Source organism: Phocoena sinus, chromosome 16 (assembly GCF_008692025.1).
Source record: "Phocoena sinus isolate mPhoSin1 chromosome 16, mPhoSin1.pri, whole genome shotgun sequence".
NCBI classification, from domain to species: Eukaryota; Metazoa; Chordata; class Mammalia; order Artiodactyla; family Phocoenidae; genus Phocoena; species Phocoena sinus.
In genome coordinates this window covers 7,173,027-7,185,775 of record NC_045778.1, presented here as the reverse complement: position 1 = coordinate 7,185,775, position 12,749 = coordinate 7,173,027, and the positions used below count along the sequence as shown (strand labels likewise).

The following is a 12,749-nucleotide window of genomic DNA, read 5'->3' as shown; positions in this document are numbered from 1 at the left end:
TCTTCCTTGTGGGGATGACAGTGACCCTTGTGCGGATGACAGTGACCCTTGTGCATTCAGAGAAACTAAACAAAAGTAACCTCTTCTGTCCCCAGAGGCAGCGTCCGTGACAGCTCAATGAAGCACTATGCCTCCAGACCTGCACTTTATTCACAATTTCTCTATGTGGCCATTTTGCTTTATAAATTCCACACCCCCCCCACCCCCCCAGAGCACGACCCGTGTCACCGAGTCTCCGCTTCGGTGCCACCTCTTCCTGAAGCGCTGCCCCTTTAGAAGAAAACAGGCAGGTGGACACTTCACAACCCTCCCATCCTGAACAGGCTCCAGACCCCAGGCCCAGGCTGCACACCTGCTTCTGTGTCTGTGGTCCCGCCCGGGGGCTGAGGCCCCTGGAGACCCTCACAGTAACCAAGAAGGTCTGTAACTCTGTGTGCACCAAGCACAGACGCATGTCTAAACCAGTCTCTGCCTCCTCCTCCTCTCTCTCTCACATACTATTTTTAAATGTATATATGCAAATTTGTTTGAAAATGTTACACATTTATAGTAGGTTTAAACTTTACTATAAACTATGTCACATATACGCAAAGAAATAAAGTAACCAAAATTCACTACCCACCATGCAGTCAGTCACCTTTGACACTGCCCTGTTTGCTCCAGTTCATTTTATTTCTAACAAAGAAAAAGACACCATTGAAGCCCCCAGTGTCTCTCTCCTTGGTTCTGATCCCTCCCTCCTCTGCAGAGGGAATGGCCACCTGACTTTGGTGTTCTGATAGCCAGCAGGCTTCTACTTTTACGAGGATAAACAATATATAGTCCCATCTTGCATGGTTTCTCACTTTGTTCGAATCAATGCCTTCCATACGCTTCTGCAACTTGTCTGTTCACCTGTCACAAGGTATTTACAATGTATCGATGCTGAGACACTTGGCTCTCATTCATGCGTTCTCACTAAGGCTGGGTATTCCACCGTCTGCAGGTCACAGCTGTGTGTCCATCTCCAGCAGAGAGACGCCTAAAGATGGTTAAGAGTGTGGACTCTGGGGAATTCCCTGGCGGTCCAGTGGTTAGGACTCCGTTCATGGAGGAGCTGCCATGGCCCTGGTTTGATCCCTGGTCAGGAAACTAAGATCCTGCAACCCATGCTGGGCGGGTTATGCATAAATAAATAAATAAATAAATAAATAAATAAATAAATAAATAAATGTATGTATATGTATATGTTATAAAAACTTGGAGAAAAAAAAAGAGTGTGGACTCCGGAGCTGGCTCCCCTGGGCTTGAATCTTGGCTCCACCAATAATCAGCTGTGTGACTTTAGAAAAGTTACCTAACCTCTCTGTGCTTCAAGTACCTCATCTGTAAAATGAGACTAATAATAGTGCCCATCTCATAGGTTTTTGTGAAAATTAGGTGAATTTCCACAGATAAGAGTACTCAGCCAAATGCCTGCCACCTACCAGACACTATCTCAGCATTTATGTGTTTGCTGCCCCTCCTGCTGCTATATTATTACTACCAGTCCCTGCAAACGCTCTCAAACCACGATTCTAAATGCACAGCTACTGAACTGTGATCATAAATGCTCTCTTGACCATAAAAGGAACTTTCGTACTCAAGAAGTTTAGGAACCACTGACACATTCACGATTTGCGCTTGTGATCCCTCTCTGTTGGCCACTTCCTGATATATTAGGGAAATTATGCAAACCCTGAGGCCCTGGTCGCCCTGGGTGACAGTCATTAGTCTGTGTTTCCACATGCTAAGCATCCTCATTCACCAGAGCAGGGTGACTCAACCTGCAGTTTTTAAATTTTTGGAGCCCGCTGAATTCAAATGCAGGACGTCTCCCTTTGCATAGCAATCCCCGCAAGGTCAACTCTCTAAGACAGCGAGGGCGGCGATGTCTCTACGTCTGCAGACACTGACCCTGTTTTTAAAGCCACAGAATACGTAAAATAGATAACCAACAAGGACCAACTGTACAGCTCAGGGAACTCTACTCCCCATAAGGGAAAGGAAGCTGAAAAAGAATAGATTTATGTATATGTATAGCTGAATCACTTGGCTGGATACCTGAAACTAACACAACACCGTGAATCAACTATGCTTCAATGAAAAGTAAAATTTCCTCAAAAAAAGCCACGGAACCCCATGATAGAAAAAGGAGTATGCTGTCCATGCCAAGTCATTCTGGGTGCAGCAGCCTGGAGCCAAGGCATGCTCTGTGTCCCCACCTGGGCAGGTGTGACAGGCCCCCAGGGAGGTGACTGGCTCCCAAGGTCAGGTCTTCACCCTGTCATCTCCTGTCTTTGAACTTGGCAAGTGCGTGGTTCAGGGAGCAAGTCCTACTCACTGCCTGGCCTCACGCTGACCGTCGGGACAGAGGCCCCCCAGCACTTAGGCGAGCTGCTTTCATTTATGATCTCGGGACCAACAATGATGCTGCCTCTCCTCTGAACTTCTGTAAAGCCCAGAACTCCCTGGAAGCATCCTCAGCCTTCTCCCGCTCTCCTGAGAGCTCTGCTGCTCTGCCCTGTAGTCTCAGGATCCCTTTGCAAATGAAGGGATGAGCTCTCGCGGGATACAGGCGTCTCCACCTGCCCCCTCCCTTCCTGAAGGCTCCTCTCCTGCTCCAGTTCCCAGGGGTCCAGCCAAGCTCCTCTCTCCTCCACCCGCCCCTGCGGCTCACCAGAGCCTCTCTGTCCCTATCAACTGAACTGCACCTCCATCCAACATCACCAGCACCCGCCAGGCCACCCCGCAGGCTCTGGGCTCCACACTGGTCAAGTCAGGCCCACAGGTACCACCCACGACGGGCAGCAGCACCCTGGAGGGCACGCCTGTCCAAAGGCCCTCAAGGCCACCTGACGACACACTGAACGCTGGCCTTCAGGCGCCCTGATTTTTCCTGTGTCATCTCTTGCTACCCGAGCATCTGGGTTCAGGGGCGCGCAGCTGGCCAGACTGCCATGAACCTGCCTTTTTTTTTTTTTCGGCCGCGCTCGGCTGGTGGGATCTTAGTTCCCGGACCAGGGACTGAATCCAGGCCCACGGCAGTGAAAGCACCAAGCCCTGACCACTGGACCACCAGGGAACTCCCTGAACCTGCTTCTTTGCTCACCCCTGATAAACTCTCTTTACACTCCTGGGCCTCAGGGTCCCCCTGTAAGATAAGAGGGTCAGTACAAATGTTCATCACGGTAACTTCTCCTTTCAAAACGATGACACGAAGTTCCCAGAGGGATCCCAGCCCCACAGGGATCGCTGCAGCCTTGCTTCTAAGTGGGGGTGGGCCTGACTTGTAGGGGAGGGACGTGGGCCCAGCCGCCCCCAGGGCAGCCCGGGTCACCTCACTGGTGCAGGTGGAGGTGAACAACGCCCATCAGCCTCCCCGGCAGGCGCCTCCCTCTGCGGGAGGGAGGGCTGTGGCCACACAAGGTACCATGTTCGGTATGATGTTTCTGAACTGCTCCTGCCAGGATGGCAGTTCACAGTTTACCTGCCAGGGCCCTGCCCATAATTGTTCTAAACGCTTAAATAAGGTAAAGGCTTAAATAAGGTAACACACCATAGCACGGAAGATATATTTCTCCACCTAGGAAGCTTTGCTGGGTTACCAGCCAGCTGGGCCCCAAGGCTTCAGGCTTTCGTGTGGCTGCAGCAGCATCGGGCCATGGCTCGCCACTGGACCCCAATGCTCTTGGCAAATGATGTACGAACTACAGAATAGGTAGTGAAGATGCCTCAGGGTTTTTTTTCCCTCCAGAAAATAACTTTCTGCCTCGGAAGGAAGGACAATTCTGAGGTTTCCTGGAACTCTTGCCCTTGCTGGGAGCAGTGTGGTATTTTTTATGAACTACATGTTTGTGTCTGCCCCAAATTCACAGGTTGAAATCCTAACCCCCACTGTGATGGTATTAGGAGGTGAGGCCTCTGAACACTTAGGTCAAGAGGGTGGAGTCCTCGTGGGTGGGATTGATGCTCTTATCAAAGGGACCCCAAGGAGCCTCCCTCTGTTCCCTACCACGTGAGGACGCAAGGGGAAGCCGGCTGTCTGCAAGCAGGAAGAGGCCCTTGCCAGAGCCCGACCCTACCGACACCCTGCCCTCAGGCGACCAGCCTCCTGAGAGAGCGAAGTGTCTAGTGTTAGTCAGAACAGCCATCATCAAAAAGTCTACAAACAATAAATGCTGGAGAGGGTGTGGAGAAAAGGGAACCCTCCTACACTGTTGGTGGGAATGTAAACTGGTGCAGCCACTATGGAGAACAGTATGGAGGTTCCTTAAAAAACTACAAATAGAGCTACCACACAATCCAGCAATCCCACTCCTGGGCATATATCCAGAGAAAACTATAATTCGAAAAGGTACACGCACCCCAATGTTCATAGCAGCACTATTTACAATAGCCAAGACATAGAAGTAACCTAAATGTCCATCAACAGATGAATGGATAAAGAAGATGTAGTACATATATACAATGGAATAGTACTCAGCCATAAAAAAGAATGAAATAACGCCATTTGCAGCAACATGGATGGACCCAGAGATTATCATACTAAGCGAAGTAAGTCAGACAGAGAAAGACAAATATATCACTCATATGTGAAATCTAAAAAAAATGATACAGAAGAACTTATTTACAAAACAGAAACAGACTCACAGGCATAGAAAACAAACTTATGGTTACCAAAGGGGAGAGGTGGAGCGGGGGGATAAATTAGGAGTTTGGGACTGACAAATACACACCACTATAGATAAAACAGACAACCAACAAGGACCTACTGTATAGCACAGGGGACTCAATATCTTGTAATAATCCTAAATGTGAAAAGAATTTGAAAAAGAACCGATATCTGTATAACTGAATTACTCTGCTGCACACTTGAAATTAACAACACTGTAAATCAACTAGACTCCAATATAAAATAAAAATTTTTTAAAGAAAGAAAAGAAAGCAATGGATTGTTAAAAAGAAAAAAGAAAGAAAGAAAAGGAAAAAGAAATTCCTGGTGTCGAAGCTGCCCAGTCTGTCGTGTTTCATTGTAGCAGCCACAGACTCAGACAAGGTCAGAGGACGCTCCTGTATCCTGCCCAAGAGGACTGCCGGCGGTACCTCCTCCAGGGGAAGGAACGTGGTGACAGAAACTGCTCTCGGGGAGCGAGACGCGTGTCTGCTGCTGCGCTGCCCCCAACTCACTGAAGGACACTGGATGGAGACACCTGGGATAATGACCAGGATGGTGAGGGACAAACCCGCATCCCATCAGAAGCAATGAAGGGAACTGAGAATGTCCCATCCCGAGCAGGGAGAACCCAAGAGGAAGCAACATATGCCACCAAGTCTGTCGTGGGAGGGGTGACACAGCTCCGCATGGCCCCAAGGGTCGGGGCCAGCCCTCCCCCAGCTTCACTTTTCCATCCTGGTGGTGGCCTGGACCCCAAGAGGCTGCCGTGAACAAAGCAGGGCGAAAGGATTTGACTTACACTTAAATACTAGCAAAGTCATTGGTTGTTTAAAGCATGTGTCCTAGAGGGAGAATTACAGAGATGACGGAGTGAATTAAGCCCCCAATCTTCTATCAGAAACATCTCGCACCTGGTGTCACCACTGTAAGGGCTGTCACTAAGTCACATGGGCCACTGGCACCATGGAGATGGAATTTACGTGGTCTCTTCTTCTCCCTGTTCAACGCCAAGTTCCCTGAAAGCAGGAACTACGTGTGACCTTCACCCAATCTGCACAGCCTCCAGGGAATAACAGACACTCAGAAACACGTGCTGAAGCAACCTTAGTGTCCCTCTGCAGATGAGTGGGTAAGCGAACTGTGGAACACACCTGTGATGGAACGTCAGCCAGCCTTAAAAAGGAATGGGCTAGTGACACACCCTACGACACGGATGAACCTCGAAAACGTCATGCTGAGTGAAAGAAGCCAGACACGAAAGGCCACTTAGTGTATGATTCTTTTGATGTGAAGTATCCAGGACAGGCCAGTCCACAGAAAGTAGATCGGTGTCCGCCAGGGACTGGGGTGAGCGGGGGAAAGGGAGTGACTGCTCAATGGGCGTGGAGGGTCTTTTTGGAGGGATGAAAATGTTCTGGAACTGAACAGAGGTGATCGTTGCATAATAACGTGAATGTACTAAATGCCACTACGTCATACATATTAAAATGGTTAATTTTACGGGACGTGAATTTCACCCCAACTTTAAGGACATACTTGTCGAGTGAGTGAAATGTGTCTCCAAGTTCATGTCAGTAGACTGTGCGACTGAAAGTTGGGAGGACCAGGGCCTCTGTGCAGACAGTGATGCCGTCTCATCAGGACAGGGCTGTGGTCCTGCTGGGGCTGGGCCCACAGGAGCCAGCCGGGCTCACATTCGGCCCACGTCCCTCCCTGTCTGCCCCCAGTCACACAAAACCAACAGACCGTCACATGGCCTGATGGGCAACGTGACCTCTGACGGCTCTTAGGTCTGGGGAGCGAGGAGAGCAGTGTGTGCACACGTTTACCCTGTGCTTTACACACTATGTAGCCTGACCGGTGTGTCTGTCATTAAAGGTGACATCACAAGATGTCCAGCCCAAGGCCCCTCGCCTGTGTCTCCCCAGCTCCCCCGCGCCTCGCAGGCTGGACAGGTACCCCCTCCCCCCGCCCCCCCCCCCCCCCCCCCCCCCCCCCCCCGTGCTGTGGGTGGCATGTGGCTCCCGGCAGTGCCGCCTCAGTTTGTCTGTCTTTCCCTAGAGTCTGTGGCCCCTCAGGGCACAAATTCCAGCTTACTATCTCTGAGCCCAGACACCTGTGTGCAGGTGATTGCTGAGATCTGTTCGCGGAGTGAAGGACACTCTAACCACAAGCTGAGACGCCACGGCCTGTTTCCAACGTGCCCGAAGGACCTGTCCCAGTAAAAATAACAGCAAGGTGGGAGGGAGCTTGGTGACACACGCCAGCTTTGTCCTAACCTTGTGCTGAGGACCAAGTTCAGCCTGCAGCCTGTTACCGTATGGCCTGTGAGCTAAGAATCGTTTTTATGTTTTTAAAGAGATGTCTAAAAAAGAAAAAAACAACATGCAACAGAGACCATATGTGACACACAAGGTTTAAAATACTGACTCGGGCACTGTCTGGACTTCCTTTCCCGCGTCCTCCACGCCCAAGTTTGAGGAAATAACCCACTCAAGAGTAAAACCACTCGGACCTCCTCTGTCCTCAGAGGTTAACAGGCTCTAAACTTTAGCCACAGGATGAATCAAAAGTAAAATATTTACAAGCCTCTGCGGACCTCTGGGGGTGCCTACGTGCCAGGTATGGTCACCTGTGTGCTGAGGGCATTTAAGTCCTGAGATAACAGACGCGCCAGACCTAGAACAGGGAAGAGGCTTCTCTCCTCTCCCTGGAACTGCAAGGCGATCAGGAATCAGTGGATGAAAACAGATCCTGGGATCACACATTATGATGCTTCCAAAAACCTGACACTCTTAGGGATGTCATTCGGATGAGTGGCATCAATTTCATCAACGCTCTTATCCAATCAGACCAGTCCTCACTGCTCCACCCGGAACCTCCGAGCTGAAGTCTCTGGGGGCTGGAAGATGGGGGCGCATCACAGCCCTCTGGCGGGAAGGGCACTGCCGCACACGATCCACCTGAGCAATGAAAAGGGCCTTACGATGATGCTCTCTTTCTGCCTCCCTGCTAGTCCCTGCTCGTCTGACCCAGGGAAAGGCAGGGGAGCAAAAGGATGCAGCAAAAACCTACAGGCGTGAGGGTGTGTGGGACCAAACCCAGGCTCCAATGGGAATGGGAGCCACAGGTCTGGGCTCACAGCACAGGGACAACACAGGGAAAACGCTGACCGTTCTCAGCTCAGCCTCTGCTGTTGAGAATTCACGGCTTCCTGGTCAATGGGCTGGAGCTCAGATACGCTGAGAAGAGGCTAACTGTTCCCACGAGTGCGGAGGCCGTGAAGGAAATTTGGTTCCCCTGACGTTGGCAGGTGAGCCCTTCGGCATTGAAGCTACAAGAGTGGGGGACAGAGAGAACAAAGAGCTAGTGCTTGGAGGACAGATCTTGCGAAATCGGGCTGTTAAAATTGGAAAGCTTCTTCTTGGGGGGCAGTTTTTAGAAGTAAAATCAGGAAGTGACTTCCTGGGGAGTGCTGGTGGTAGATGGTAGACTGAACGTTAATAAAGAAACTTCTCCTGGTCCTGCATGTGTGTGTGTGTGTACACACACACACACACAGCTTTGGCAGCTGTGAGTCCACTGAGTGACCACGAGGAGCCGCTGCCAGGGGCCGGGCAGCCACGGTTGGTGCAGAGGTGAGGATTCCCGGCCCCTGTGCAACTGTGTGCTCCTAGCTTTGAAATAAGGTACTTGGGGACCAGCAAAGGCTTCCTAAGTGTGTGTTCCTAAGCTTCTTACTTCTTCATAATCATCAAGAGGCCTAGAAGCTTCCCTCTTCACAACTCCTAGATTAGGACCTGGCACACAACAGATTCGGTAAACATTTCTTGATTAACTTGACTGCCAAGAGCCATAGCAAGATCCACTTATGCCTGAGGTCACCACCTCCCTTTTCCCGGTGGGGTGGAGAAGACAGGGTCCCTGGATTAGCCTTCCAGCTGCCTCCTCGTTCCCGGACCAGGATGCATTGAGTTGCAGGGTGTTGTGTGCAGCAAGCACTCTTCCTGGCTCTGTGTGCCTGGCTGGGGGACCCAGCACAAGTCACCAGAATCCCCGAGGCCTCGGCTGCCTCATCTGCAGAATGAAGGGCTGGACCCCCCAGTCCCTTCGACTCTCAGCGTTGCGAGCTACAGCTGTGAGGAACTGGTGACTTCTATCCTCCCCGCAATGGGAGGCCCAGGGCCACTGCCATTTGACAAACATAAAAGCTGCAGGTTGGTGGGAAAAATTATTTCAATGACACAGTGGGCTGATAAAGGGCCCAGCCAGTGCTGGGGCCTGACGTTCAGGACTGTGGTTTGGCCAGAGCCTGGGCTCCGGCTATTAGGAGATGCAGAAAGAGCACCTTAACTGAGAGCGAGGAGGGGCGGAAGGACACAGCACAGAGGGCACCTCCTTTAACCCGCTCCAACCCTGGGGAGAGCACTAGGGCTGCCCTTGTCCTGCAAGAGGTCGGTAACTGGCCCTGGGAGACACGCCAGGTGCTGCCCGGATTCACAGGCCTTTGCTGGCCCACCCTGAGCCCCAGGCGCCCACAGTAACCCCCCTGCAGCTTCCTCACCGCACTCTGAGGCGCAGTAGGTGCTGGCTCCTGCCTCAGTGTCCAGTAATCACACCACCTCTTCCCCACTGAGAGGCCTCACTTCTCCTTTTCCTTCCTCAAACCAGCCTGTAATGGCAGGAATCTGCCCCAGGGCTCAAGACAAGGCTGAACCAGGGCGCAGCTTAGCCCGCCACATTCAGTCACACCCAGGAACCCCAGGAGTCTGAGGGCCAGACCCCAAATTAGGAGAGAGAACAGCTGGGGGAGACGGCTGCCCAGATGCCACTGAACTCACCCCCCAATCCGGCCCTTCCCGCCCCCAGACCCTCCACCCCAGCTCTGGAGACAGACCTGCCTCGTGCAGGGCTGCCCTGGCCCAGAAGCTGGCAGCCTTGGCCTCGGAGCCTCTGCTGTACAGCCTGGTCTGGAGGCGGGGGTGGGGGTGGCTCCAGGGCTCACTGGTCGTGTGACCTTGAGTGAGTCATACAACCTCCCTGACCCGCCTCTGAAAAATGGGGACACCATCCGTACTTCCTTCAGAGGGTTGTTGGGAAGAATAAATAAGACAAACCGCTTAGCACCATGCCTAGCACACAGCACATGCTTCTTCATTGTTAGCCACTACCCGCCACCCTCCGAAATCCGATTTATGTGCTCTAAGAAGGGCCCCAGACCGCAGTAATCCTTAAAGGTCCCCCAGCCATTCCAGTGGTTGAGAACCCTGCCTAAGAGAAGGCATGTGGGAGGGGAGGGGGGAGAGGGGCGTCTGAGCAGGGAGTCAAAGGGCAACCCCTTTATAACACCCCAGAAGTATCAGAGTATTTGCCAGGAAGCCAGAGAATGGCTTCTCTGCCAGGGTCTGAGATGCCACCAGTTAGTACCACTTTCCCCTGCCAGCCACCCTGGAGATATAAAGAAAACAAGTTCTGACAGTTACAAAGAAGCTAGAGTGGTGGCTTGCAGCCTCTTGGCTTGCAAGGCTGTCGGCCTGGTCACTCTTTCCCTCGCTCAGCATTTACTCACCAGCCAGCAGATGGTGCAGAAAATGTGAAGCCCTGCCCCTAATCCAGCTCTGAGTGCAGAATTTGCATGTGAGTGCCAGAGATCCATGGCAGTGCTCTACGCTGTCCTTTTTTTTCTCAGAAAGGGACCAGAATAAAGATCTCAATATGCAATCAGATCATCGTCACAGTTCTTGAAGGAACATCAACCTACCTGACTTATGTATCTTGCTGGAATCAGCCCTTTCTATCCAATGAACAAGCCAGAGTGTCTGCAACGTAGCTGACTGCCTGAACTGGTTTTCGGGTTTAAAAGTTGTATTTGGACAGATGATACACATTACTTGTGGACTGGAAAATATGCTGATACACTGGACTGAGGAGAAGGCTTTGAGTATAGATCCCTTTTGATAAGATTATAATAGCTAGTTTTTAGCCAAAAGTATTTCCTCCAAATTTTCAGTCAGGGGCTCCCACTACACCAGGGCAATCCGTTTTCTAACTTTTCTTTTTTTCCTTTTTTTTTAAATCAACAGCATTTTCTTTTAATAAATAAGGACACTATTAAAAGGAATGGAATGCTTGCTGGCACAAATTCCCCTTACCAGGTGATGTGGTTGGTGCCTTACCCCTGGGCAGGGTCCTAGTGAAAACGGACATTTTAGTGCTTGGAAAGCTAATGAGAAGCAGAGATGACAATGATGATGACGACGGTATTGTGCTATTACACCTTTATGCAATGCTTTACACAGTATTTGCAAAGTACTTTCCAATTACTGTACTTCATTAAGTCAACCGTCACAGCAGCCAAGTCAATTCGCACGTTCTCCCATTAGCTTATTAACAATCTGCCTCCTAAAACGACTCCCGTGTGCCTGTAAATGGGCCCCAGCAAACTTTTACGGCTTTTTCTCGGGGCCTCTCAGATGAGCTCAGACAGCAACCCTGACTTCCCGCCGCATCAGCTCAGGAGCTGGGTGTTGCCCCGACTGCTGTTTAGCAATCCTGTGGAATGAGTTAGCAAGCTGCACTTCAGCAGGGCTCCCACTCTGGAGGCTCAAAACATCCCATCCAAACCAGGGCAGTCCCACCCTGCCTCACAAAGCCAGTGTCTGGCCCCAACCTGGAGGCCAACGTGCAGGTGATCTTTCCGGGCTGGGGGGTTAGATCCTTTGGGATGAGGGGATAGAGGGAAAACTCTAGGGTTCGAGTGTTCCTGGGGGGCACACCTCCCATCAATACCGATTCTCCTGTGTGCACGGAGATGCTGCTCCCCGCGCACGGAGGACCATACCCACTGGGTGATGCTGAGCTGAGGGCAGAGGCTGCGGGTGGCCTCCAGCCCTCACTTTCCTGTCCCTTCTCCTTCGCCTCCCTTGGGAATAGGAGGGCGTTACCTGGGACAACGGCCTGCAGGTAGGACAGGGCTCGGACCACCCCAGAACCAATGCTTCTTCCCCGGACCCTCTCAGGCCGGTGGCTCTGTGACCCGCCCCGGCGGCTGCCATCGCCCCCTCCAGGTGAGCGCCCTCCAGGTGCCTCCCGCCCGCGGGGGCGGCCTCCCGAGACTCACCTGCGTGAAATACAAGTTCATCAGCGTGAGGGTGAAGAACTGGAGGCACACGGGGAAGCAGTAGAGCAGCCAGAAGACGAAGGGGCTGAGGGCATTGGCCGCCACGAAGTCTTTGAAGTAGAAGGAGAAGAGAACCGTCCGCAGGGAGGCCCAGAAGAGGCAGAGGAAGAGGAAGACGCTCTGGTAGCTGAGCCGCTTGTGGCGGTAGCGCAGCACGAGCCAGAGCTGCACGTAGATGAACAAGAAAAGCAGCGAATAGAACACGGTGTAGACGATAGTGAGGCCGAGCTTCACGTAGGGGGGTACGGCCGGGGTCAGCGTAGGCGGCAGCGAGTCGTTGCGTAGGGGGTCCCACGGCTGGGCCTCCATCGGGCCGGAGGCGCTACGGCACGGCCTGGGCGCTCGGGCTTCATCTGGGCTCGCGGCCGCCGCCGCCCCCGCGGGGGTCTCCGAGCATCGCGCTCCACCCAGAGCCCGGCGACTGGAGGAAAGAAAATAAGCCGCACTTCCTCCCCCGACACCACATGATTCACCGGGGCGGCCTTTGTCTGCGATTGGCAGCGCCGCGCCCGCCGCCCCCGCGCGCCCGCCAGCCCCGCGCGCCCGGGCTGTGCACCGAGCGCCCCTAGGAGTCCCGCCCCCCGCGCCGCGCCGCGCGCCCCCACGTCGCCCGCTGCCCCGCGCCGCGCGCCCCCGGAGCCCCGCCCCCTGCCGCGCGGCCCCGCCCGCCCCGCCCGCCCCGCCCCCCGCACTGCGCGGCCTCCGCGCCGCAAGACCCCACCCCGCCCCCTGCCCCGCGCCGCAAGCCCCCCGGAGCCCCGCCCCCTGCACTGCGCGGACCCCCGCGCCGCAAGCCCCCACCCCGACCCCTGCCCCGCGCCGCAAGACCCCCGGAGTCCCGCCCCCTGCCGCGCGACCCCGCGCCGCTCAGCC

The 12,749-nt window shown here is 53.3% G+C and overlaps 1 protein-coding gene across 1 annotated transcript in view; it reads right to left on the bottom strand.

Moving 5' to 3' along the window:
• The window catches only part of GPR137B (G protein-coupled receptor 137B), a 56,192-nt gene extending 43,768 nt beyond the window's left edge, over nt 1–12,424 (bottom strand). The window contains exon 1 of the mRNA XM_032609305.1: nt 11,817–12,424. Coding sequence (XP_032465196.1) covers nt 11,817–12,185 — 369 coding nt within the window. The 5' untranslated portion in view covers nt 12,186–12,424. The remainder of the gene's footprint in view (nt 1–11,816) is intronic.
• Between the last annotated feature and the right edge of the window lie 325 nt (nt 12,425–12,749).